Raw genomic sequence first — 26,685 nt, forward strand, 5'->3', positions numbered from 1 at the left:
GTTACAGATTTCGCTCAGTTCCTCTAATAACTCATTTCCCCACAGTCGCTTAAACTGTTCTTGGACTCGCCGTCACTGTTGCATTCAGTCCTCAGTGGCGCAGGCACAGATGCTGCGCATCTCCCCAGGTGACATGTCACATACTCCTCCACTGGAAACATTGAAATCCAACAGACTCTGCAAGTGTTTTATGTAGTCTATGGCCGCACGCAATGTCTCCACCTTGCTCAACCTCTTGTCCTCGAATTCTTCGGGCAGATGCTCTCGGAGACGCGCGTAACCTTCGTTGACGCACCGCACCCGTTGCCGCTCTCTCTCGTTCCGTTTTCGGATGAACGCAGGCTCGAAGGAATAGTCATAGACACCAAGGTGCCCGTGGAAAGGGAAATAAGAGAGCCGCCCGGAAAACCGCTGGCCATACACTGGATCTAGGTACGTTGCGTCTAAGTGAAAGGGCAGTCCAAGCGTGTCCTTGTAGTGCGCTCTGTGGGGATCAATAAGACCAAGCGCAATGGGTCGGACGCATGGTACTCTCTCCAGTAATTCCTTTGTGTGGTCAGCCATGTCTCTGTAAAGGACAAATTAATTAGGTCAATCATATCCATTACATTATATCTAGCAATTATTATAGCATTATATCAATATCCTGTATATGGGCTATGGAAATGAAACTCGCGGTTTCTCCTATGAGTTTTACGCATGATTTTCTGAACATCTCCGGAATTACAGTGTTCAAAATGTAAATACATATGGCGTATATATCCCTTATATGACTCAAATACCTTATCGTCTGCCCCTTTACAGTTTGATTAATAAAAACATACACCGTCTTACCTCCTCACGGTTTCTTCATAATCATCTCTCATCATGTGTTGATATCTCCTTTTCCCCCGTTATGTTGGACGTCCTGGACTTGTTTCAGGTGATTTTGTTAAGCCTACCTGTTTTTAGAATACAAGTTGTCACTTTACCATAGCCCCCTGTCTCTGTGACAAGTTAAGGTTTCTTTTGGTTATGACCTGATGGTTATGACGCTGCGTGTCAGAGGGTGGGTGCACGATCTTAAACTGGGCGGAGAGATAAGAAAACATTCTCTGGAAAGAGACATAACCCACACATTTTCCAGTAGCCTATTTTCCAGCCTCTCTTATAACCAAACTATGGTATAGTGAACCATGACTGCAGATTTCTGTTTTATGTGGAGCCGCAAAAACACGCTTGCAGTTTGCAAGCTACACAATAAGTGGTTTGAATAGCTACAGTAGGCTTACTGAAAACCAATTACATTGAACAAACTGTGGACCAGAATAAAACTTTGTGTTGGTTTTGTTGAAAACTCCAAACTGACCTTAGATCAGTGATGGGACAGGGCAGTTCTGGTTTGCGCATGCTCAGTTTGTCAAAGTACCCTGTCATGGACCTGAGCAGAGGGCAGCTCTTTTGGTATGTTATTGTTTTCGTACGTTTCCGTTTAGTGTGCAGCTCGATCGTCATTTGTTCCTTACACAACTGAGCAACGTTATCCCTTTGAATTGACATCGCAATGCGGTCAAATATGGATTTTAATATATGCTTTGTCGACCCTTTGTTTTTGTTTTTGAGTGTCAGGATATGCTAGCCCAGGTTAGCATAGCTAGCTGTAGCTGCAAGTGCAAGGCATGGTTTAACGTTTTCGCGGCCAGTTTAACGCAATATTAGCTGGAGTTGAAGATGTTGAATGGGTAGCTAACTAATGCTTGCAGCTAGTGACCAAGTACAAAACTAACGTCATATCTGGGTCTCTCCTATCCAGTGTGAAGAATGCGTTTTCTTCAGTGTTGTTGATGAGCAGAAACTGCTGAAGTCAGGTACCACAGTTTTCACACACGTCATAATGGGATCCCTTGGTATTTCGAGGACACAGCTTTCTGCATAAGACTCCTTGATTCTTCTTTAGAATGAATGACATGAACCTTAGTCCTGTTGGTGTGGGGATGGACCAGCTCAACGTGCCTTCTGTGAGTGCAAGTCACCTTGGTCTACCCACCTCCCCAACCCACAACCCTATAGGCGTTCCAGGTAAAAAAACAACAACATATTTACTAACGTTTCTTTAACATACTGGCACTGTGATTAAATCATGTTGTTTGCTATTGACAATAAACTTCAATTCTCTCTCTCTTTCTCCCTCCCTCCCTCCCTCCCTCTCTCTGCAGGCATGCCGGTGGCTATCCCAAGCCTAGGGCCCTCCCTTGGGTCTCTGCCCTCAGCCCTGTCCCTGATGCTGCCCATGGGTCCCCTGGGGGATAGAGGGGTGATGTGTGGCCTTCCAGAGAGGAACTACTCCCTACCCCCTCCTCCCTATCCACACCTGGAGAGTAGCTACTTTAGACACATCCTGCCCGGTAGGTTGTGTTCATCACTGCTCTCCTCCTCTGTATCCTGGGCTCTTACTCCAACCTCCCATCCCTAGGGGATGAGTGATAATGGTGACCATATTAGGTTCTGTTTTGTGCTTTGCCAGGTGCTCAAGTGGTTTACATTGTAAGGGCCTCTCCTCATTCACTACCCCTATTGCACATGTGATACGTTTGGCTACATCTCCTCTCTCTCTCTCTCTCCCCCCCTCTCTCTCTCTCTCCTCCTCCTCCTCCCTCTCTCTCTCTCTCTCGCTCCTCCTCCTCTCTCTCTCCTCCCTCTCTCTCTCTGTGAAGGTATCCTGTCCTACCTGGCAGACCGACCCCCACCTCAGTACATCCACCCCAGCAGCCTTAACATGGACGGGACTCTCTCTGTGCCCGGCAACAACCCCTCTGGCCTGGACCCGTACAGCGGTCCCGGGGGGCCTCTGGAGCAGGGCCTGGTGACCCTGGACTCCCGGCAGGTCGGAGGCCAAGGAGACCTCCACCAGGGCGGCGCTCACGACGTGCAGTTGGACTCTACGGGCCTGGCCATGGAGTCTCGTGTCAGCAGCCCCATGTCCCCGGACAGGATGGGGGAAGAGCTGGCCAGCATGGAGGGGGTGGTGGCTGAGAGCCAGCAGCAGCTAGGGGGCAGGCCTCAGACCCACGAGGGCCTGGGTGGAGTGGACTCCTCTGGGGGGGTGATGCCCCTGCACGGGGCCGGCCTGGAGCTGGCCGTGGTGATGGAGCCGGAGCACCTAGGGGGCAGGGTGGGGAACGCAGGGGGAGGAGGCGGGCTGGGGGAGTCTTTGCACGCCACTGGGGAGCTGAACTCTGGGGTGGTGAGTGTGGTCCTCACAGGCTCCATGGCCTCCCAGTCCCAGCTGGAGCCCCTCCACGGTCACTCTGGCATGGGCTTGGAGCCGGTCAACGTGTCCCCCATCACAGCGGAGGTGTCCCTGGGACCGGAGAACAGCCTGGTGCTGGTCAACTCTACCCTGCAGCTGGAGGACTCCACCTCCAACAAGGAGAACATGGTCACAGCCTACACCATCTGTGAGTGGACGGGGGAGAAATAACGTTTCTGTGAAATAATGTATTCAATGTTGCTTAGGCAGAGAAGTAACCCACGAGTGCACTGCCATCTTCCAGGTCTGTGTGGGGATAATGACGATCCATACCTTTTAACTCTCTGTGTGTGTGTGTGAGAACAGGGTGCACGCTGTGTGAGCGCTCGTATCCCTCAGACTGCCCTGAGCACGGCCCCGTGACCTTCATCCCGGACACGCCCATCCAGAGCCGCGCCCGCCTGTCCCTGCCCCGCCCACTCTCCCTCCGCATCTCCGTAGCTGACGAACCTCTCGGTAGGGGACGTCCAGGGGAGACAGACGCATGTACAGATGTGATTTTTTTTCCAGTTCAATTTGGAATGAGCTCTTGGTCATCTCATCGTGTGTGTGTCTCACTCTCTTAGGAGTGTTTGCGCGGGACATTATTACTCCCCGGACCTGCTTCGGGCCCATGGTGGGTCAGCACTGTAGTAACGTGGACCTGTCTGATTGGCCAGACAAGGACACTCCACAGATATGGAAGGTCAGTAGCTAAGCCTTAGACCAGGATCTTTATTTTCACTTCTAATGTTGACCCGTGTGAAGAACTCTACAGCCGTGCTCATTCACCTGAATGAAATGATCTGCTTTTAATTATAACTCATTACAATGTTATTCAAGTGAAAAAGCAATGTTTATTCGGATGTAAGCATCATTCTGTCCAGTAGGTGGCGGTGTTTGTATAGGAATTGTGGCACATTGCTCAGCAAGTCAGAGTAACGTGCTATTAACCCTAACCCTACCTGCACAAATGATGAACAGATAAGTCCTCATCTGTGAAAATATATGAATCAAAAAGCCTGAACTAGGGGGCGTTCAGTGGCGTAGCACACTAAGGCGCATACCATATCATCGCATGGTCCCTGGTTCGATTCCGGCCATCGACACATCCCGCATGTCGTCCCTCCTCTCTCACCCATCCTTCCTGTCAATCTCTACTCTCTCTATCCCAATAAAGCAGAAATGCCCTAAAAATATATTTACATTTGTTTAATCTTTTTTTAATGAATCCTCGTCTTAGATGTTCCACAACAACGTGTTGGAGTTCTGCATCGTGACGACGGATGAGAATGAGTGCAACTGGATGATGTTTGTCCGTAAGGCGAGGTAATTTAACCCCAACCCTAATCCTAACCCCAACCCTAATCCTAACGCCAACCCCAACTGAATTTAAACTCCATCACGGGTACAACCCATCGACATCAATACATGATTTTTTGCTACACTATCTAGTTGCCTGCTACACTATCTAGTTGTCCTCTACACTATCTAGTTGCAACCTGAGGTGTTTCTGTGTGGTAGGACTGGTGAGGAGCAGAACCTGGTGGCCTACCATGACAACGGCAAGCTGTTCTTCTGCACGTCGGTGGAGGTCCTGCCAGACCAGGAGCTTCTCTTCTACTACAGCAGAGACTACTGCAGGCAGATGGGTGAGATGGACCACACACACAACCATCCTGTCACCACGGTCACGGTTCACCACCACAGCTAGGCTTGTCTGTCATCTGTTTGATACCAGTGGTCCTCTGTGGCTCAGTTGGTCGAACATGGCACAAACAACGCTTAGGTCGTGGGTTTGATTCCTGCTGGGACCATATATATACTGAAATGTATGTACTCACTGCAATGTAAGTCGCTTTGGATAAAAGCGTCAGCAAAATGGCATATATTATTATTATTATTATATTGACCAGAGGACCGTTTAGATAAGAACTAGCGCTTGAAGTCTGTCTGAATATTTTGTGAGCTCTAAACCATCAAGGGGATTGGTCAGCAACCTCCCAACAACAGACCCAGAGAGGAAACCGTGCATTGAAGCGTTGCTCCCCAAATAAAACGATTTTCCCTCCGTCGGGTTGTGAGTGTAGGGGTTACACTGCGATTGGATGCTTACTGTACTGTCCCTCCTCTTCCTGTCTCCCCAGGTGTCCCCCAGGTCCCCGAGGGCCAGCTGTGTCAGTGCGGCAAGGAGTGCTCCTCATTCGCCGAGCTCAAGTCCCACCTGACCAGCCACAACACCAACCACAGCCACCCCCACAGCCACAGCCCCGCCCACCAGGACCACGCCCAACAGCACGGCCACGCCCACCAGGAAGGCAAGCTGACCGGTGGGACGTCCAGCTCCTCCTCCTCCTCCCCCTGGCCCTGCCACTCCCACTCCCACAGCAGTGGCCACTCCCACTCCCACAGCGGCGCGGGCTCCAACGGACACGTGCGGGAGAGGAAGTTCAAGTGCAGCATGTGTTCGCGGGCGTTCACCACGTCCACCAAGCTCAACGTGCACTTCATGGGTCACGTGGGGATGAAGCCGCACAAGTGCGAGTACTGCAGCAAGGCCTTCAGCGACCCCAGCAACCTGCGGACGCACCTCAAGATTCACACAGGTACGGGATGGGAGTCTATACACACACACACACACACCTCAAGATTCACACAGGTACGGGATGGGAGTCTGTTACACACACACTGATGCAGGACTGTCATTATCATATCATTGGTGCATCAACATTAGGTAAACATGTAGATGTCACATGTAAAGGTAATGTAGAGGTAACATTAGGTGTAGATGTCACATGCACATTTGATGGATTGATGGTTGCATTCATCCACTGTCACTCGTGTCCTCTACCTGAACAGGTCAGAAGAACTACAGGTGTACCGTGTGTGAGAAGTCGTTTACCCAGAAGGCCCACGTGGCGTCCCACATGGTGATACACACGGGCGCCAAGAACCTCAAGTGTGACCTCTGTGACAGGATGTTCATCAGGAAGCAGGACCTCAAGCAACACATGTTTACACACACACAGTAAGACAACAACAACAACACCACCATTCACAGTTATTAATTGGCATAACACAAAAGCGGGTTGGAATTCCACTCTATTAAGATTATATATTCTAAAAAAAATAAAAAGTTTAAATATACTAAAGCCAGGTAAGTCATTGAGAAGAAATTCTATAAATAGAAGTGAAATAAGAAATATTAAAAAATAGTAAGTGAATCTAAATGTTCACTAATCTGTTCCCCTCTGCCTCCCTCCCTGCACTCCTCTATTCCTCTCCCCTTTCTTTGGCATCACTCCATCCTACCCTAATCCACAGAGAGCGTCAGATCCACTGCCCAAAGTGTGATAAACACTTCCTGCGGACCAACCACCTGAAGAAGCACATGAACTCCCACGAGGGCCGCAGAGACTACATCTGTGAGAAGTGCAACAAGGCCTTCCTCACCAAGTACCACCTCACCCGCCACCTCAAGATATGCAAGGGCCCCAAGACGGAGAGAGGGGCCCAAGAGGAGGAGGAGGAAGAGGAGGATGAGGAGGAGGAGGATGATGAAGAGGAGGAGGAGGAGGAGGAAGGGGGTGAAGGAGGGGTAGAGAGACTGATTGACCCGTCTAGCAGAGAGGACTGCGGGTTGGAGGCGGGTGGGTATACTCCAGAGAAACCCCTGTCACCACATCGCTGACTGTGACTCTCCACTGTGCCACTCTAGATTATATTTATTTATTTACTTTTATGAAAAGTGTTCTTTGTTTTTGTATTCTGTCCTATCTTTGTGTTCTCACGCCAAAACCCCCAGCTGTTGCGTCAGGATTACGTTTTCCCCGCAAGCGTAGTCGGCTCAACATTCGGCACAAACGTTGCTCAGACACGTAACACAGATCGTGGTTCTATATTACAAGCATAGTGTTATTTATTTTGTTCCTAATGTTTCGTGAAAATGCGACGTCATTGCCTGCGGCGGCCATCTTGTTTGTTATTGCAGCTCGTCCAAATATGCCATAGGAATTGAACAAGGAATGTGAATCATGGAAGATGCGTCATCCATGTCCAGAGAAAGGAATTGCTTCCATCTGTTAAATGCAGTGAGTTCGAACGACAATGACATGACATTTAACTCACGATGATATTTTTTTACAGTTATGACTTTTTAAGTATGTATGTATGTAATAGATTTTAAATCTGTATCAGCATTATGGCTCGCCTGCAGGTTGAATGTCGAAGAGGGAAAATGCATTATGATGTGTGAGTCATACATCCGTGTGTATGTGCAAATAAATTAGTAATACATAAAACATCTCAGCGTTGATAAAGATTGTGATATTCAACACACAGCGAATCACATCTCAGCGCTTGTGGCCTGAGATATCCGATATGAGACTTGAGCGAGAGACTATTTAGGACAGCTCTACATTCTTCAATCGATACATTGCCAGTGTAGATGGCCTTTCACAGTGCTAGAATGAGTCCATCCAACATACCCCTTACACTAAATGAGTTAAGTTCAGTTGCGTCAGAACTAGATCCACCCACTGGGATATGGAGCACTGAATGAAAATTTGATCACAGAGTCTAGTTGTGTGTCAAGGCAGCACACATTTTGAATGAAATTAAATAAACGTATGTTATTGTTCCAATTATGTGGTCGAGTTAAACAAATCAAATTAATCCAATGAGCGAAGACCTTGCCATCTTTGAAGAACTGTGGTCAAATTGCATATTCCAGACTATTGTTTTGCTGTAAACGTACAGCTGTATGGTACAATGCAGAAACAAAAACCCACAACTCTGTTAAACTGCTCATATTATTTTTTATTTATTTAGGCACATTGAGGGACCGTCTCCTCCATAGTGAATATTAATCTGTTGTGAAGCTTGACTGTCTCTTTTGACACCATAGCCCAACACCCAACCATTTCACCCTACACCTCAGGACAGCAAGGCAGCATTGAACATATTTAGCAAAGTGCCTAGCATTGTCAAGTAAAGTCAGTAACATCCCACACAAGCCATTCAAGGATATTCAGTCAGTCATCCAATAGCAGACATTCAGAAAAACAAACCAAAAGGCACAAATTCATAACATTGTAGCCAATGCTGACCTCCTACTACAACAAAATATATATCTGACATCAATATCTGATACAGTACAAGAATTTACAGCCGTTGTAGTGCAGAGTAGAAGTTGAACACTCATTTGGTCAATGTGCAACAATCATTAGTGATCAAACTTTTTTGGGGGGGCGGTGTTGGGGGGGGGGGGGGGCAGTCTGAAAGCACCACAATGCAAAATTCATAAGAAAAATGCACAAATGATCGGTCATGAAGGGGAAGTCATACCTTCAGCTCCCTGGTCACCTGGTCCAGAAGTAGGAAGTGGTTGTAAATTAGTGAAAAAAAGGACGACTCTGAAAGGTTTGAACATTGATGAAGAATCAGGAACAAGGGGGTGGGGTGGAGGTGGTGGTGGGGGGGGGGGGTCGACAATGAGAAAAGGCATGCTGTCTGGGCCCAAGCCTGGTTGTCTGCATGCCGCTGACCACATGAAATGGAAAAAAGTCACAGTTTTCTTCCTTTGTAGTGCAAACCAATAAAGCCCTCCCTCACCTTTGTCCTCCGTGTCATGAGACGCCGGCCACAGTCACTCAGTCCTGGTAGAGCAGGAAGCCCGAGAAGGTGCTGTACTTCCAGCTGCTGCCATAGATGGCGCCGCGGTGCAGCCTCAGCCACACCTGGTCCCCCTGGTAGAGCGGCAGAATGGCGTGGTTGCTCGCCGTCTCGTGGTCCGGCGCCCCGTCGTTGGCGTACGCCGACACCATCACCTCCTCGTTGCGCATCATGTTGACGTAGAGCGGCACGTTGACGGCCAGCTTGAGGATGTGGAAGATGAAGACGTAGGTGCCGTTCGCCGGGCAGGTGAAGCGGCCCAGGTGGGTGTCGAACATGTCCCCCAGGTTGCTGTGCAGCAGGTCGAACGCGATGGGCTGGTCCAGGGTGCCCGGGGTGAAGTTGGCCGTGCGGGAAGCGGTGAAGGCCACGCGGAGGGGCTGGCTGAGCGGGTACAGGTGCATGGGCAGCAGGGTGGTAGTGTGGCCCTGGGGGGTGACTGGCACCTCCATGGTGGAGACGGACAGGGAGTCGCCAAGGGCCGAGTCCACCAGGGTGTAGTTCCCCTCCCGGTCAGGGCTGCTCAGCAGAGAGGAGTCGCTCCAGCCCGCTGGGGAGGACCAATTGGAGACCAGTTAGGAAGCTCACGAAAAACATCCCAAGCCCAATGACATTACTCTTTAACCTCTCAGAATTGGTCACATTAACAGTAATCTGACAATTAAAACAATTGAAGTAGAAATATTGAAAACTTGGAAATCAGAAATGAAAGAGGTATGGCTTTCTCTGTTACTGCTAGAGTTGTGCCTGGGTCCTCCTTGTCCCCCACGCTTGTAGCTGTGCTGGTATCCGGTGTCCTAATGGTGAAAAACACCATAGAGAACCACACACATGCCCAGTTTATACCAACAACATCTGATACTTAACCTATTCTGCCTTAGACGAAGAGAGAAGCCTTTTAAAATGTATTGCAACCCACCAAAATGAAAAAAAAAAAAAAAAAAAACTTTGGGGAAACTGCCTTACCCGAGCTCCGTACAGGATAGGCACGGAGTCCCTCATGTGAGCCTGGTGGATGAAGCTTCCCCCTGGGGACCGAAGACCACAGCGGTACCCATCAAACCTCCCTAACCAATGAGGAGGGGGTCAATATGCAGATGTAATGGGGTATGAAGGCAAACCATAGAGTCAAACACCAGAGGGCGCACTCCCCTAAATGAACTGCGATTGTATGGGAAGCACGATGTAGTCAACTTTCTTAATCTTCTGTGATTTGAGTAAGCGTAAATCAAACGATGATTCACTGCCACCTGCTGTGCTGGAGGGTAGCATCAACTGAGCACCAGTGTCTCAGGTCAGTAATTTACTGGCACCAGTAGATGGCGCCATGCGCCTGAAAGCCATTTTCAATCTATAGATAACCCTAAAGAAGAAGACCATGCATTGATCCAACTGGCTGATGCCCTCCCAGCTCATAGGAAGTCCCACCCTAGTTGACGACATGGCACCCCTTGTGCTGTCACAAATGCAATGAATGGGAAAGATAGCAGGTGCTTACTCTATCCATCTCTATGGAGGCAAACTGTCCAATAAAAATGTAATGTGGAAACTAAGTAGGACTGTAGCTTAGGGGAAAAATGTTTAAATGACTGATTGAGATTCAGAAGCTTTCATTCTGATGTGAATCTGCCAGACAAGGCAGGGTAGGAGTATCTACGTGATGACAGGGGGATAGAGAGAATGTGGGAGTGGAGGAGGAAGAGAGAAAAGAGGATAGATACCTCTATGCCAACCAGCAGAGCGAAAGGAGTGTGGGAGTCCCTTGCCACCACGTGTCATACCTCTCGCAGATCCTCTCGTGTAGTATGATTGGCCAGAACGGGCCGCCGTGCCGCCCGATTGGCTGGGGGACAGGAAGATCTGTCCATTGACCAGACATTCGGACTGGTACGCTGCCCAGAGAAATGACAGGACAAGAACAATGATTGGCTGACTTCACAGGTGCAATTTGACTGGAAATAACATCGTAAATATTACCTGAAAACAGTAAGTTTTGAGTTATACCTGGCTGGTCGTCCTCCGGGAGAGCGAATTCCGGTGGAGTCTGGGTGCTGGCAGTGCTAAATCTCATAACATTGGACTCAGAGAACGGACTTGAGACACATTTGAAGTCCAAGTCTCCACTTGGCGGTAAGGGAGCGTTTACCTTGAACACCTTCGGAAGCAAAATGGAGAATGGCTCAATAACAACCAACATGGCTCCAAATCCAACCCCACAGTTGCCCATAGAGTTAACCCATAGAGTTAGAAACGCTAGAGGGAGCCATGTGCCTTCTCTAGGGGCTATAAACTCTATGGGTCTTCAACAGATGAAAAGATGAGCATGTTAACTCACCAACTGCCAAAGAGTTCCGGAACACTCACCACCTAGAGTGCCAAGTGTTTTATGTGGTATCTGCCTAGCAACAGTACTTTGATTGGCTACATCAATGAAGCATCACAATTTATGAATTTTTGGGGAATAAAGTCACCCATGGCACTCTAGAATGTTGACAATTTGGGTGACTTTATTCACCCTCTGCACTAAATGAGTTAAACTAATGGTTGACTTACAGAGTGCATGTTCTGGAAGGGGGCTGGGGGGGGCATGCTGTGTGGGCGTCTGCTGGGGGGGGTTGAGAAGGGCCGTTCCTGAGGGACGGTGGGGGGGCGGGGCACCACTCCGTTACAGGGGGACTGCTTCCCGGATTCGGACACAGGTGTCTGGGTAAAGTCAAGGGATATGTTAAGAGGTGGCGCGCGCGTGCGCGCACACAGACACACACACACACACTGCTTTTACCTGAGCACGGGTCTTGTCCTCCAGGCTGATGGAGATGGGAGACTCCCTGCGGTACAGTGGAGGAGAGCTGAACGCCTGGCTCTCCGGCAGCTGCAGAGGCTCCTGGGAAACAACAGCCGATGGACAGAAACACTGAAGAACGGAGAGAGTAGAGAAAGAGTGTAGACATAACAGCAGGGGTGCAAGCATGGGACACACACACACACATCAGAGACAGAAATCATGTATAACAGTACATTTAACAGTTAGGCCAAATGTGGTCATTTACAAGAGCCAAGTCCTCTGCGGTGAAGGGCAAGTCACAGTTCTCTAGAGACTGGTCCCCATTGGTCAGATTAGCTTTGCCGCCATCGTCGACAGGGAGGAGTCTAGCGGGCAATTGGATGGACTGGAAAGAAGGAAACTACACTGAATGCATTTAATTGGAATTGAGAAATAACTGAATTCAGCAGTAATCGATGTCAGCATTTACACCAGACGGTCCACCACAGATCTCACATGCAGTGTTGTGGGGAGGACTTCTACTGGGCTTCTCCTTGGATCCATTACTGCTGTTAAGGGAACAGAAAGAGGAAATATTCCAGTGACAATCAGCTACTGAAGTGCACCACCGAAATCCATATAATATCATACCAGGAGTAAAATAAGTAATAAGTTGAAGCAGAGTGAAATGCAGGTCTATCGCGGTACCAAGAGGAGAGGGGGATCCAGAGGCCCGGCGACCCAGTCTAGGATGGCCCTTCGTCGGGGAACACTCTCCATCCAGTAGGGAATCCTAGTGGAGACAGAGAATGGAATTTCCAAGGCGATGACCCTTTGTCCAGTTGCGGGATTTCAAAAGATGTGAAATGGGGTGAAAACGGTTGGAAGTCCCTGGAATAAAGGATGGGATGTACCTGCATGAAGCTGTAGGAGCCGCAGATCTTGGTCATCAAATCCTCCAACTTCTGCTTACGCAGGATGGGGTCCTTTGGCAGGGCAGACGGTGAGTTGAACACCTCCACAGGGGTGTCCCCACGAGTTGCCTGATCGAAATTGGAATAGTTAGTTATGAGAAATTGTAACTGAACAGTCTAAAAAAACAAATGTTCGCAGTTTACTTACAGTTTTGGTATCCTGCGCCACTTTCGATTTCTTCTCTCTTTTCTGGGTGGGTGGGAGAAAACATTGAGTCCCATGACTAATTTCATCTCTGGCCACTACTGATACCCTTCTCCTGAGTTTGCTAGTTCAGGTACAAAGTAACGCCTTACCTGTTTGTGACCGGCGGCTGGTTTCTTGACAGATGCTGGCACTTTAGGGACAAACCCCACCGCCCCTCGCAAGGGTTTCTGGACTACAGGCTGAGGGGAGGCCGCCTTGTCCGTAAACTCCATGTCCCATGAGTCTGGAGGCTCCTGCTCCTTCATTGCCTGGAACTCCGCCTTCCAGTTGTGAGTGGGAGGAGTCTTGTCAGCCTGACTCCCCACACTGGGCTTAGTGTCAGGCAAGTAGAGTCTGTTGAGAAACTGGAAATCACCCAGAGAATATCAGTGCATCCTGAAAACCCTAACAAATGACTCTCTCTGTGTGTGTGTGTGTGTGTGTGTCTTTAAAAAGATTAAACTGTGGTTTAACAAAGAAAATAGTGACCGTCTATAGCCCCAACACGTTAGGTTGATCTTACCTCCCTGTTTGGCACGTCATTTGTGTTCAACTTGGATAGGGCTGCAAGGCAAAATAATGTCCATCTAAAATACATGAAATTCAGTACGTGCACTGTTCTTTCGACAGGACTGACAAAGTGGCTTTTGAGTGAGCTAGGTTAGGCTACGCTGCGGTAGGCTTACTAGAGAGGCTAGGTGCTCTGAGGGAGGCCTCCGTCTTTTTGACCGCAGGTGTCTCCGCTCCCTTCGGGTTCTTGCTGGGAGGAGGTGGGATGACGCGATCAAAGTACCCACAGTCCAACAGCTTGATCAGCTGCTCCTTCAGGCTCTTGTCTGCACACAAATGAATGGATGACATCAAAACAAAGTAAATTAATATTCCTAAACCGTAAAAAAAAAAAAAAGAAAAAAAAGGGTTACAAATGTTCAGGATACCAGTTATGGCAGACCGAACACCTCCACAGGTGAACAGAGCGACAGGTGGAGTTGAAACTCACAGGTGGAGCCCGCCACTGGCTTGTCTCGTCCCTCCAGCAGGTCCAGGTAGACCAGGGCTGCCCGTTCCATCTGATCCTCCAAACTGGGACACACAGGTAGAGGGGGATCAGACATTCTCCGATATGGGGCCCATGCATATCATCAAAGCTGGCAAAGCAAACCATCTCACTCAAGCACTAACTGACTACCACAGAGACTCCATGTTGGCTGTATTTGTGAAGGAGGACGATGCAGTAGTAAGTGTGTTTATACACCAGGGGAGGCTGGTGGAGGTAGAAATCGGAGGACAGGCTCATTGTAACTCATCCATTCCATTCATTACAATGAGCCCCATCCTTCGATTTCTACCTCCACCAGCCTCCCCCCTGGTGTACAAACATACTTCTACTCCATAGGCTGCATTGGTGAAAGGAGACAGCAGGGAGAACAAACGTGTGTGTGGGCATGCACCATGGGCCTGCACCGTGGGCATGCACCGTGGGCCTGCACCGTGGGCCTGCACCGCACACGCTTGCTTGTTTTAGTACCTCAACCTCTTGTCCCTCTTGGCACCCAGCAGGGCAGCGAGGTCGAGCAGGCTCTGCAGCTCAGGTGCGGGGAGGAAGGGGGCACGGTTGAGCCCAGAGAGGAGGTCCTTCCGGACGTGCTCTTGCTGCAGGCTGTGGAGGAGGTCCTGCACCTGCAGCACTGTGCACAGCCTCCTCCGCTCAGCCTCCACCTTAGCCACCTGCTCCTTCCTCACAACCTTCTTCTGGGCCTTCAGCAGCTGGCGAGGGTGAAGGAGAGGTTAACAAGATGGCCCAATTCCAAACTTAAAACCCCAACCTAGACCCTAAACCTACACATTTGTACCCCCCCCCCCCCCCCACCGTTGTAGATCAGAAATGACTGGTGTAAGTCATGTCGATTGTTATATTTTGTGATCTGTATCCTCGATACCTGACATCCGTCAGGGGCATTTATGTTGCCAAGAATTGTCCTTGTATTGACATTATATTATATATAATTATCATATTGATGCAATATTGAGAATTAGTTATCATTTGTGCCACCACCAGTAACACCTCTTGTGTTTCCTTCTTCTAGCATTCTGACTGCCAATGGCCCCTGGTCTGAGCATTGATTACTTTATCTTATGATGACTGACGGATAGATGATTCACTTACTTAGACAAATGTATTTGGTGTAAGTCGCTTTGGATAAAGGCGTCTGCTAAAAGCCATAAATGTAATGTAAACATAACAGTGGTGAGTCAACTGTGAAGCAGGTCGAAGCCTCCAGAGAGAGAGAGAGAGAGAGAGAGAGAGAGAGAGAGAGAGAGAGAGAGAGAGAGAGAGATTGAGAGAGACAGACAGAGAAAGAGAGAGAGAGAGACAGACAGAGAAAGAGAGAGAGAGAGCAAGAAAGAGAGAGAGAGAGCGAGAAAGAGAGAGAGAGAGCGAGAGAGCGAGAGAGCGAGAGAGCGAGAGAGCGAGAGAGCGACGTGATGACCAGAAGCTCAATACCAATCTCATGAGTCATCATCCCCACTGCCTAATGGCCTTTCCTCAAACAATCTCAAATGTTTGGGGAGTTTCTGGTCTTGCAATGGAAACTACAGTACCTATGGCGCACCGAAGGAGCCAATGCTGCTTCCCAAACCTATCCAGTCATGTCCAGGTCAGTGAGGGGGGACCCAACAGCATCATCATCATCATCCCCCCCACAGCAAACATCAGCAATTAATCAAAGACCCTTACATCTTGTTTGAGGTCTTCCAGGGTCTTATGTAGCTCCCGTGCAAATGCCAGGTTGTGGATCACCTCCTCGTACTTCTCCACTGCATCCTAGGACACACACACACACACACACACATTAAACAGAGCAACATCTCAAACCTTGGGATAAGCGTCCATCACTAACATTTGAGATTAAGATTCTTACCAGCTGGTCTTTATTGAGCGTCTGCCCATGTTTCAAACGAATCATGTAGTCTTTCAATTTAAGCTGTGGATAAAAACAAAAAAGGTAAAATGATCTCATAGGCAGAGCACATGTGTAGCTCTCTAGATACACTCACATAAAGCTACACAGTTCCTGTCCACAGTCCATCCTACCTTTTTTTTCTGTAGGTTGCGAATCTTGTGCTTGATGCAGATGAGGCCATCCTCAATGTACATGTCATAGCCTGGGTAGGTGGTGGAGGAGGCAGCCAGGGCTAGCTGGAGAGAGCTGAGGCCAGCAGGGGATCCCATCTTGGGGCTACCGGTCTTGGGGGTCCCCTGCCTCCCCTTCCCCTCTTCTGAGCACTCAGGTGGGGGAGAGACATCCAGGGCCGGGGATGGAGACAGCTGCACCATGCTCAGATACTCACTGAAAGTGGGTCAAAGACAGAAGGATTACAAGGGGTGTGTGGTGCAAGGTTGGCCACCATTACGTCTGATTGATGAGTGATGATGCAATTCTACATGAGGTTGTTGTTGTTACCATTAACTTGACATAATCTCTGAAATAAGCATGTCCAAAATCGTGATCATCTTCCAATAAGGTGTTGGCCTTTTCAGCCTTGGGTGAGGGCCAAACCCATGACAGTGCATTTTATCACCCACCGCACACCGGTGTGACTTTACGTGGCTACACGTACATTTGGAATAGAGAATCGTGAAAACAGCCGTCAGAAAACAGTTTATAGGCCACGGGACACCTAACAAAACAATCTTTTGAATGGATACCCAAAGACATACCCCATTTTCTGTGCGCGTTGTGTTTCACGGACGCGGTTCATCTCGTGCGCAAAGTAGCGTGTTATCCAGAAAGAAATGTCGGACGTGGATGAAAGGCCAAACTCTGTGACTGATCATCTCAAAAACATCTATATCACAGTCTTCCAAGACCGATCAACAAGATGCCAACATCCTTTCCCTAAAACCTGCTGTTTACAGCGCGCAGAGGCTCAAACCCAACCTCCCCAGTAATCATCAAGAACGCACATGGGACGCGAAAACTCCAAGCCCTCCTCCAGTTGGTTACGCCATTCTTAATATATTTAATATTTAAAACGCACGTCAGCCTTGACAAAACACAGTGCCACGCTCTGAAACAGCTGACTAACCTCGTGCCTTCGGTTTGTTAGGTGTGTTGAAAATGTTGTTGCTGCAAGTCCCGAATGCAGGCGCTTGACATCCAAAAATCAAAATAACCCAGGAGCCCCTTTCCAACCTGATCAAACGTGATGTTAGTTTACAGAGGGCCAAGCCGTGCCAACTCATACCTTTATATAGCGTACCCTTCCACTCCGACACATTCGAGCGGCTGGGGCGCAGAATATCGACGTGACGTCATCCAGTTTGGGCACCTGCCGCGGGTCGCGCATGCACCTTTAACCTCTCTGCACTTTCCTTGGCTTACACACACGTCGCCCCGTCAGTCAGGTGTGATGCATGTCGTTATAATATCTGATGTATAGGCTCATGTTTGAATGTTTAGTATGTATGAGGGTAGACAGTAGATCGATGCAGGGAGGAGGACCTAAATGCCTCTAGCCTTAATATTGCCTAGTTGTGATTACAAAGAGGTGACAGAATTAAAGATCTTGAGAAAGGGACAGTTGCATAGTCAGAGATGCAAAAGCAAGACACGGATACTCGAAGGCAAACTACACAAATTACATTTATTGAACAAGTAGAAATTACAATGTGTATAAAAAATACAAAAATTTGCCTCTAGAAATGTGACTTCTGATGAATAACAGTGCCAACCTACCTACCCGCTAGTAGCACTACACCGAGGAGAAGAGACAGAGAAGCACAACGTATGTCCACACTGGAGCTGGGTACAGTTTGGTTGGGTACAGGTTACTGCATTTTCCATTATGAACAAAAGTATACTTTTAATACAATCATTATCAATGTGTATAAATGATATCATTTTACTTGATCAAGTTAAAGTTCATTTAATTAAAGTTGACTGGAATCCCTCAATTTAGGAATTGGCCCAGTGGAATTGTGTTGAATAATGTGATGGCAGTTATCGGGGAACAAATGCGCAACCAGTCCACAAAAAAGCCAACCCCCCCCCCCCCCCCAAAAAAAAATAATTGCACATTAACTACATACAAATGAAATAAATAAGGTGTCCTATGACCAGTTTATCCCAAAAGGTTTAAACATTCACCAGAGACTCTCTCGGAGAGGAGAGGAGTCAATTCACTTTCACTTGAGTATCTTTCACTATGCCTGACGCTTTTTATATACAGATACACATTACAGACAAACAGGGTGGCAGTTTTCAGCATATGCCTGATAACAACAGCTGCCATCACGTAGTGCTATAGGCTACAGTATATGAGGCATCCATATTGAATCTGAACATGATAATGGAACATCATAATGAGACTGACATGGGAGAACTTCACATGAATATAACAAAACACTCGTTTTACTGAATGTACATGCATGTGAACGGAGCTCCGCAGCGCCACCTCCTGGTAGGAGATGTGAATGCAAGCTCCTCCTCATTGGCTTGTGCATTCATGCTGACGAATAAGAATACAAGCTTTAACATGGTTTAAAGAAAACTTAAATAACGTTACAAGAAAATATTGTAATAAAAGAAGAAACTGTGATTTTTGTGCCTTCCTAACCCTTATCTGAACTGACAAGTAACAGTCTAAAGCAGCTCTAAAACAAGAAACCTGAAATAAGAACGCATATTTAGATTATGGCACCGCCCCTTTCATCTACCAAAGACAACGACAGACTTGAGACACATTCACAATACAATGAGAAGAACAACATTTTGTGATTTCATTATCTTCTGAAACATGATGACATTTTTATTCGTTTATATACAAAAATATATCTTCAAGCTGTACAGCACCATAACCCAATTGTCGAGGCATGGTGAGACAAGAAAATAGTGTTCATGTCCAAGGACATCATGCAATTTTCATGCGAAAGAAATCCATAGATTTGCAAAAGTGTTGAAGGACTTCAGATAGTCCTTCGAAGGCTTCAAACTAAACTATATCAGCACAAACATTATTTCAAATTAAAGGGCATCAAATATGTCACAATGGGGGGTGGGGTGGGCAGGAAGCTTTTTGGATGGCCACAAGTCGACCAGGCTTTTCCTGACATCATCGGGAGGTGTCCGTGGGTCCCCATCCATTTAGCTCGCTAGCCCCTTCCTACGGCCTGCACCCTGGTGGTCACATCTGAGAGGGTTGACTAAGCGTTAACAATGTGGTGATGGCTCCACTTTGTCCTCCATTAGCGTAAGTGGGGCTTTTTCCATTTAATTTTGTTGTTGTAGTAGTAATAATATTACATTTATTTACATTTATGGCATTTAGCAGACACCTTTATCCAAAGCGACTTAGAACAAATACATTTGACTAAGTAAGTGAATCATCGATCCGTCAGTCATCATAAGAAACATGAATCTATGCTAGGACCAATAATACCCTAACCCTAATAATTTAATAGAAAATCCTCGTTGGGAGTATTTTTAGAATCTAGTCACCGTTCAGAACGTAGAGTTCTCAGATGCGTTCATTTCAAGGGGGCGGGACCGAAGTGAAGGGGCTAGACGGCCCATAGGCTGAGATAAGAAGTGCTTCAAAGTGCTGGTCCCAGGTCAGGTAAAGATCCTAGCTTATATTGGTTCAGGTGATGATTTGAGATGGCAAGAGCTGCTTCTGCACCAGTGCTTTGAGGGCACAATCTCCTTGAAATGTACATCCAGACATATATTCTTGGAACAGAGACTCAACAATTTGACTAGCCTTACATACGTTTTCCTGTAACTAAAATATTTACAGTGTCAAATAACACGAGCACTGAAAAGAGTAAATTATCACAATGTATTAACTGTAGTAAAGCATAACACAGGACTTAAAGGAGTGGTTCAACCTAAATATCATCTTACCCCGAGGTGTCCTCACAGGCCAGTGGTGAAAGCTTCTCCGGTTCTCTACTTTGCTACAGCAGCAGGCTAACAGTTAGCAGTGACCTTCAAGCAACAATAATAATAATAATAAATGCCATTTAGCTGATGCTTTTATCCAAAGCGACTTACATTGCAGTGAGTGCATACATTTCAGTATATATGGTCCCAGCGGGAAACAAACAAACAAAGTTAGCTAGCGGCCATATACTAGACGAACCTGTACATGCTTTCATTGTAGTTCGCAGACGACGTAGTTGTAATAACATGCAGTTGTCGGTTGTCACATACTTCCTGGATTCCATTTATTTAGGACACGGGCGACCTTTTGTTCACAGCTAGTAAATCACTCCGCGACCGAGTGCCTGCACTGTGAGGGGAGTGCTCGGCTGGTGAAACTGTCCCGAGCAAATCGATTATAGAGACTATTTGTTTTATTTTCAATATTACGCACATAAAAAAAAAATATATAATTTCGCGCTTAACTCGCCACTAAACTTTGTTTGAAGTTTCTCTGAGGAGACGTTGCCGTGTTATTTCAACAATGCTAACTTAAGGTCCATCTGTATCCTGTCTGTTGGAGAGGGCACCGCTAACTGTTAGCCTGTGCTGCTGTAGCAAAGTGGAGAACGGAGGAGCTTCCACTATTGGCCCATGGGGACAACTCAGGGTGAGATGACCTTTCACCTCAACATGAAAATAGGCTGAACCATCCCTTTAAGCAACAGAAGACAAGAGACGCTGGCTCTCAGAGGCATCCATTCTTCCCTCAGGCCTTAATCAAAATGATCCAAGATCAGAAAATGGATTAACAAGTGAGGGAGACAGGCAGGAGGGAAACAAAGAGAGCATCCTCTAGGAATGGGACCAGCGTGTGTACAATACAGGACAGGAGAAGGCAAACTTCGGAAGGCTGTTCTCTAGGTTATGGCTCTATATCCTAGAAGTAAAGGTTTTAGTTCGAGAGGTCTCACGTTTCTCCCCACACACACCCCCCCCATGCAGCTTTTGTAGATCCAGCATTTCGTACTGAAAACAAGCGTAATATTTACAATCTCATCGTGCTGAGACAGAGGAAAAGGGAAGAGTCCGGTATCGTGTTGGGTCCAGAGGCAGGGCAGTTGATGACGAAGACACTCACTCCATAAATTAACAGATAAAGAACGAACCTCATCACTTCCTGGTACAGAAAAACTTAACAAAAACTACACAATAGTTCCAGCTGCTCTTGAGTAGAAGAAAGCAATCCCAGTTGGGAATGCACAAAGATTGGAGAAAATCCCAAAACTTTTTTTGGGGGGGGGGGTGCCGCCATACGAGTTTCCACCGTGTCCGTCATGGCAGGTGCCCCGTCGTCTCGAGACGACATCACCACTCCCTCTGCTCCGCCTTCTCCTCCACCTGCACCTGGAGGGGCAGCGGGGTAATCTGTGGACGGGGGCTCATCACATTCTCTGAGCTTCCCTGCCCTTCCTCCTCCTCTTCCTCCTCCTCCTCCTCGTCTTCCTCCTCCACCTCTTCTTCTTCTTGCCGCTGCTCTTGTTTCTTCTGACAGCAGGGCTTGTAGAGGTGGGGGTCTATCAGGACCTCTCCGTACCGTCCTTTGTAGATGATCCCACAGCACACCTTCTGTCTGTAACCAGACAGACACAAGCACGGTCAGAAAGAGAGCGAGTCAAAAGCCAGCATATGCATCGATGCTGCAACAGGGTTAACTCATTTAGTGCCGAGGGTGAATAAAGTCACCCAAATTGTCAACGTTCTAGAGTGCCAAGGGTGACTTTATTGTCCAAAAATGCATCAATTATGACGCTTCATTTTGTAGCCAATCAATGTATTGTTGCTAGGTAGATACCACATAGAACACTTGGCACTCTAGGTGGTGAGTGTTCCGGAATTCTTTGGCAGTGATTGGTCTTTTAACATCACTAGGACAATATTACATATTCAGTAAAGCTTGAGCTAATAATGGGGAAATTGTATGCCTGAACCCAAACTGGATTAAAAACTACAAATACCATATTTCCATCATCTATAACCCAGGTGATAGGCCATTACCTTTTCCAGTAGGTGAGGTCCAGGAAGGAGAAGACTGGGGAGCGGGCAGCAGGTGAGAGCTCAGAGTCAGATCCCTCATCCGATTGGTTGCTGTAGCTGGGGGACTGGCCGGGGGAGGCACTGGAAGTGGTGCTGTGAGCATCCGAGTCTGTGAATGGTGGGGCAAAGCACAGCCAATCAATCAATCAGAGAGCTCATTTTAACTTGCAACAAAACAGCTACATTTACGGCATTTAGCAGACGCCTTTCTCTTCAAAGCGACTTACAACAAATACATTTGTCTAAGTAAGTGAACGATCTATCCATCAGTCATCATAAGAAAAAGTAATCTATGGTAATACAGCTAATACAGCACATTGGTGTGGTTCACATACAGTAAATGCACCCCCCCCCCCCCCCTCCCTTCCCCAAGGGTTTCACTGTTTTTAAGGCAGTATAGCCGATCACAGAGTGGCTCCCCTAAGATCAGCTGCTTACTGTGTCTCTTGAGCTCCTTCTGCACTCGGCTTGGCCTGGCTCTCTTCCGCTTTATCTTCTTGGACCTCACGGTGGTCTTCAGACTCGCCCCACCTTTGGCGTCAACAACCTGTGACGCATGAAGAGGGATTAGTGACATCAGAGCACGCGTCACCACAGTAACTGCATGAAGGTCAAGCCTGAAGGCCTCTCGGGCAGCAGAGCGCCAACGTTCCGGAACACTCGCCACCCAGAGTGCCAAGCGTTTTTTATGTGGCGTCTACCTAGCAACAGTACCTTGTCTACAAAATGAAGCGCCATAATTTATGAATTTCTGGTGAATAAGGTCACCCTTGGCACTCTAGGATGTGGACGACTTGGCCGACTTTATTCACCCTCGGCACTGAATGAGTTACTGGCTGCTAGGTGGACCTGGTAAGAGCTCTGGGACTATTCTCCTTACATGGTTCCAGTTCTTCTTGGATCCTACAGGGAGTTTCTTCCACCTCTTCACCAGGAGGACGCAGGCGTTACAGATCTCACCGCATCGCACCTCACTCAGCCTGGAGAACAACACAACGCACAAATAAGAGAGAGAGAGAGAGAGAGGAAGGTTTGAGTTTGAGGAGAGAGAGGGGGAAGGTCCTCAGTCTGTCTATCCTGTTCAGATCACCATGACACCAAGACAGAGTCTACAGGGACTGGATTGTGTGTGTGAATTGAACTGTATGAGTCTACCTCGGAGTGCGTGTGTGTAGTTGTATGTAAGTCTACCTAGAAGAGAGTGTGTGCTTGTGATTACCTAAGAGAGAGTGAGTGAGTGTGTGTGTGTGTCTCTACCTAGGTGTGTGTGTGTGTGTGTGTGTGTCTCTACCTAGGTGTGTGTGTGTGTGTGTGTGTGTGTCTCTACCTAGGTGTGTGTGCGTGCTATTAATATCCATGCTCCAGAGTGATTTGGAGCTATTTTCTCCTGCTGACTCACATCACTGGTAACCATGGTGATGGACCGAGGCATACTGCCAACTGCAGACCAGGAAGCAGCGAAGCCCGTGGCAGTGATAAGAGGACATGTGCACAACAAGCAATAACACAAAAAAATAGAAAGCTCCATCAACTCCTGGTCTACATAAAACTACTCTGTTACATAATAAACATGAAGTGTGTGTCCTAGTTTGATGCACAACTCCCGGGGTAAAAGACAGAGTCATCTATTATTTAAGTTTGTGTGTTTGTATTCGTTGTGGGGGGAAAAGCATTTCCAAATTGGAGCGCATGTTATCCTTAGTGTATGTCAGTGCATTGAAATAGAGGATTGTCACGTTGCATTTCATTCTGCACTCAAATTCCATATTCTACCAGTAGTGCCACATTCAAGAAGATGTCAGCGGAGGCCCATAGGCTCCAGAGTACTGACCCCCCAAACTGTCTCCTCGGCCGCAAGTCTGGGTAGGTCCACTGAGACCATGGCCCAGACTTTTTCTGGTCCGTCCTCAGAGATGTAAATGTCATTGTCTGCTTTCACTTCAGGCCAAACACTGGTGTTCAGTCCCATGGTGGCAATGTGCCATGAGGTTTACCCCCAGTTTCCCCAGGGCGAGGCTCTAGGGGGGACTCTAGGACCAAGGTATGCCCAGGGTCTGTGCTATTCAGCTGGGTGCGTGTGAAGGAGTGGGCCACTCACCCAAAGCAGGTCTGGAAGTCCCTCTCGTAGCGCTTGCTGTCTGTGAAACGGGAGCTGGAGGACTTGGCCCCACAGATGCAGCAGCCGTCTATGCTCCGGTACATCTTCGGCTTGTGGAAGCCGAACATCTGGGACAGGAGATGCAGAGCAGGGAGAGGGATGAACAGTGATCTCTCACAGGACAATAACACTTGCTCAATGTAAAGCTTCCTGATAAACCTCTTGTTTATGGGAGTTTATCGGGGCATGGGGTTATTCATAATTCAATAAGTATTCAAGGTCATAATATTCGGATGCATGTTACACGTGACGGAGGCGAGCCCCCTCTGTGCTTCAATGGACTGACCCAGACAGAGTAAACTGGGTTATCCGTCACCGCGTCACCGAGAGACGGGAACAGCGCGGCCTGGACGTGTTACCTAGGCTCTTACGCAACGGTGGTGCTGATGCAACTAAAAGCCATGTGGTCGCCAAGGCAGAGACGGGGCAGCATCCGTATGGTGCCTCGTGATCATAATCACAGAAGCGAAATCGAGTTTTAGGGCCTGAGTGGAGCCGCCGTAGCGGAAAGCAGTCTATGACTTTTAATCACCCATTAAAATTGGAGTTAGTGAACACGTAATATGTTCCCCGTAGTAGGCTGTTCAGTTGCAGTAGCCTAGAAAAATAGAGATACTAAACAATAGTCAACACGCCTGGTCACAAATCTTATGCGACGCAAGTGGTTGTATAATCCCGGCCCTGACGTAACTAATACGGCATGCTTCAAAGGCGGCAGGCGGGGCAGCACGGTGTCTACTGTAGCCTACATTGTAATATGATTGCTGGCGAAAATTAGGCTACTACGAACTAAACCGCTGGTTTTGACAGTCTCCATGAACAATTAGCTCGCGTGTAAGAGAGACTTTGTATTGCCGACGATTTGTTATAACAACATTCTTCAAGAAAATCCTTAGGCTACTTGGATCGAAGACGTCGCCGTCCACTGAGAAAGCATGGTCTCCCAGCATCGTGCGCATAGGCTATTCACAATTCGCCGCAGTTTGTTCGACCCTGCCAACACAGCCTGGGCGAGAAAACAACGTAAAAGCATCACAAAGAAAATACCATCTACCACTGATGCTGCTACATTGTATCAGTCACTTCAAAGGGCTTTGTTTCTGCGTCAGCGCACAGCGGGGTTCCAGTTTAAACCCCTCGGCCGAACTGTAAACACATGCACGTTTCCAGGGGAGCCGGGTGTAGCTACTTTTAGTAACTTTTACGCTTTTATTGGTAAATAGTTCCGAAATGGAAGACAACAATTAACAACCCTTCCTATATGCGATATGCTATGGCTATATGCGAACAGGAAATGTGAAAAAAGCAGCAATTTTTGCGGCAGGCTTTGTCTTTGGAATAACCGGACTAGCCTAGAATGCCCCATATCTTGTGTTAAGCAATGGATTTTAAAGTGACATTTCAGGCCATATTACAATTCCTAAGCTTTCGATATCGTCGTCTACAAGTTACATTTTCTAGGGGACGCTCGCTTCTGACGCAGACACACACCCACCCACCTGCCCAACTCCCCGACATCAACGTCAAGTCTTTTTCCACTTCGGAAATGTCATTTGATGAATACATGGAAATGTAGGTTTACATTTGATCTTTAATAAGGCCTAGGGCTGTGTGTAAAAGTTACAGTTTATGCGACAGTGAAAGCCTCGTTGACGACGCAAAGTCCTGATTTCTTTTAAAAATCTAGCTGGCTATAAGACGCCGAAGTTATTTGAAAAAACACTGCATATCACTCGCTGAAACGGTAGTATAGCCATCGTTTTCGCTTGGAAACATAGCCGTCCTTGACTCATGTCCTAATAAAAGAATGTCAGCGTTGTCGCCAGGACACCCGACACCAGGCAGAAGCGAGCGCGCCTTTTATCAGCATCATGAATGCATGTGCCACTCTAGAACGTAGAACGTCAATGTATCGAAGACATTCGAATAAACTGTTACATCTAAACATTGTTTAACCCATCAGAAAGTTACACAATTCATTCAAGGTAGTCAAATATGACTTGGTTCCGTTTTCTTTCGCGGTACTAAACCATTGAAACACATTCTTCCTCGAATAACTTGTGCACGCTGACAACACATTGACAACAGACAGAGCAAATTCCGGTTTAATGTGCTTACCTTGATTCACAGTTAAAGTTGGCAAATTAGTTGAAAAGGCGTTGAAATGGATCGTAGAGGTTGAAACTAATTTAACAATATACCGTTAACACGCAGACTGCTTGGTTGTTGCGTCGTTTGCTGTCTGGCAGTAGTAGAAATATTTACGCATGCGCATTTTACCGCTCCACCATTTTCTGATTTTCTTCAATCAAATCAATTTACATAGAGCGCTGACGTTTTCTCTGCGTCTGCATTCTATTGCCCATACAAGGACGCAACATTACGCGGGAAATGGGGGGTGGGACCAATTGCCACGGCCCCTGGAATCTGTGCGGAGGAGGGGCGTGGCGACTGCTTACTACACAAAGGCGCACGCAGCTATAACATTGTAGACAATTGTTTGAATATTTGATGAACTAAAATAATCTTAAACGATGCATCTCACTTCGTCTGCGCTATCGGGCATATTACTAAAAAGCCCTATCCCCCTCAATAACTTAGGGTTGGGCACTAAACATTCACTTGAAAAACTACGACT

General features: G+C 47.5%; 3 protein-coding genes across 5 annotated transcripts; 1 reads left to right on the plus strand and 2 right to left on the minus strand.

Moving 5' to 3' along the window:
- Positions 1-1,411: 1,411 nt before the first annotated feature.
- prdm4 (PR domain containing 4) lies at positions 1,412-7,757 on the plus strand. 2 transcript variants are annotated; one of them, XM_083691938.1, is made up of 12 exons: positions 1,412-1,443; positions 1,793-1,847; positions 1,937-2,058; positions 2,196-2,384; positions 2,694-3,437; positions 3,596-3,745; positions 3,856-3,974; positions 4,512-4,597; positions 4,793-4,920; positions 5,416-5,874; positions 6,128-6,296; positions 6,593-7,757. In XM_083691938.1, the coding sequence occupies exons 3-12, from the start codon at positions 1,938-1,940 to the stop codon at positions 6,957-6,959; spliced, it is 2,532 nt and encodes an 843-aa protein (XP_083548064.1). In that variant the 5' UTR covers positions 1,412-1,443; positions 1,793-1,847; position 1,937; the 3' UTR covers positions 6,960-7,757. The 2 variants fall into 2 exon arrangements, with proteins under 2 accessions (XP_083548064.1, XP_083548065.1); XM_083691939.1 differs by lacking the exon at positions 1,412-1,443 and having other exon boundaries at positions 1,721-1,847.
- A 321-nt stretch (positions 7,758-8,078) lies between these two features.
- caprin2 (caprin family member 2) lies at positions 8,079-16,700 on the minus strand. The gene is made up of 21 exons (XM_083691908.1): positions 16,591-16,700; positions 15,964-16,219; positions 15,791-15,853; positions 15,607-15,693; positions 14,395-14,633; positions 13,867-13,949; positions 13,553-13,702; positions 13,390-13,430; positions 12,977-13,231; positions 12,828-12,869; positions 12,620-12,748; positions 12,414-12,498; positions 12,222-12,274; positions 11,992-12,111; positions 11,724-11,855; positions 11,495-11,644; positions 10,946-11,096; positions 10,723-10,833; positions 9,908-10,008; positions 9,675-9,738; positions 8,079-9,491 (listed from the first exon to the last, which is right to left on the minus strand). The coding sequence occupies exons 1-21, from the start codon at positions 16,593-16,595 to the stop codon at positions 8,920-8,922; spliced, it is 2,889 nt and encodes a 962-aa protein (XP_083548034.1). The 5' UTR covers positions 16,596-16,700; the 3' UTR covers positions 8,079-8,919.
- A 797-nt stretch (positions 16,701-17,497) lies between these two features.
- Positions 17,498-26,280, minus strand: sinhcaf (SIN3-HDAC complex associated factor). 2 transcript variants are annotated; one of them, XR_014554807.1, is made up of 7 exons: positions 26,166-26,280; positions 23,988-24,115; positions 22,770-22,869; positions 22,328-22,436; positions 21,851-21,998; positions 19,775-21,425; positions 17,498-19,061 (listed from the first exon to the last, which is right to left on the minus strand). XR_014554807.1 is itself a non-coding variant. In XM_083691805.1 (6 exons), the coding sequence occupies exons 2-6, from the start codon at positions 24,113-24,115 to the stop codon at positions 21,161-21,163; spliced, it is 750 nt and encodes a 249-aa protein (XP_083547931.1). In that variant the 5' UTR covers positions 26,166-26,280; the 3' UTR covers positions 17,498-21,160. The 2 variants fall into 2 exon arrangements, 1 of the variants encoding a protein (XP_083547931.1); XM_083691805.1 differs by having other exon boundaries at positions 17,498-21,425.
- Positions 26,281-26,685: the final 405 nt, after the last annotated feature.

Source organism: Argentina silus (assembly GCF_951799395.1).
Source record: "Argentina silus genome assembly, chromosome: 20".
NCBI classification, from domain to species: domain Eukaryota; kingdom Metazoa; phylum Chordata; class Actinopteri; order Argentiniformes; family Argentinidae; genus Argentina; species Argentina silus.

Bases quoted from the DNA above. Each gene is read 5' to 3' on its own strand.
- caprin2 (XM_083691908.1), bottom strand. The intron at 15,694-15,790 runs GTAAGAATCTTA...TGTGTGTCCTAG, and splicing joins CGCTCAATAAAGACCAGCTG to GATGCAGTGGAGAAGTACGA. The intron at 11,856-11,991 runs GTAAATGACCAC...TCCGTTCTTCAG, and splicing joins CCGCAGAGGACTTGGCTCTT to TGTTTCTGTCCATCGGCTGT.
- sinhcaf (XM_083691805.1), bottom strand. From the start codon at position 24,115: ATGTTCGGCTTCCACAAGCCGAAGATGTACCGGAGCATAGACGGCTGC. The intron at 21,999-22,327 runs GTAAGCAGCTGA...CACCATTCACAG, and splicing joins GAAGGAGCTCAAGAGACACA to ACTCGGATGCTCACAGCACC. The intron at 21,426-21,850 runs GTAATGGCCTAT...GTCTGGTTACAG, and splicing joins GACCTCACCTACTGGAAAAG to ACAGAAGGTGTGCTGTGGGA.
- prdm4 (XM_083691938.1), top strand. From the start codon at position 1,938: ATGAATGACATGAACCTTAGTCCTGTTGGTGTGGGGATGGACCAGCTC. The intron at 3,438-3,595 runs GTGAGTGGACGG...GTGTGAGAACAG, and splicing joins GGTCACAGCCTACACCATCT to GGTGCACGCTGTGTGAGCGC. The intron at 4,921-5,415 runs GTGAGATGGACC...CTGTCTCCCCAG, and splicing joins AGACTACTGCAGGCAGATGG to GTGTCCCCCAGGTCCCCGAG.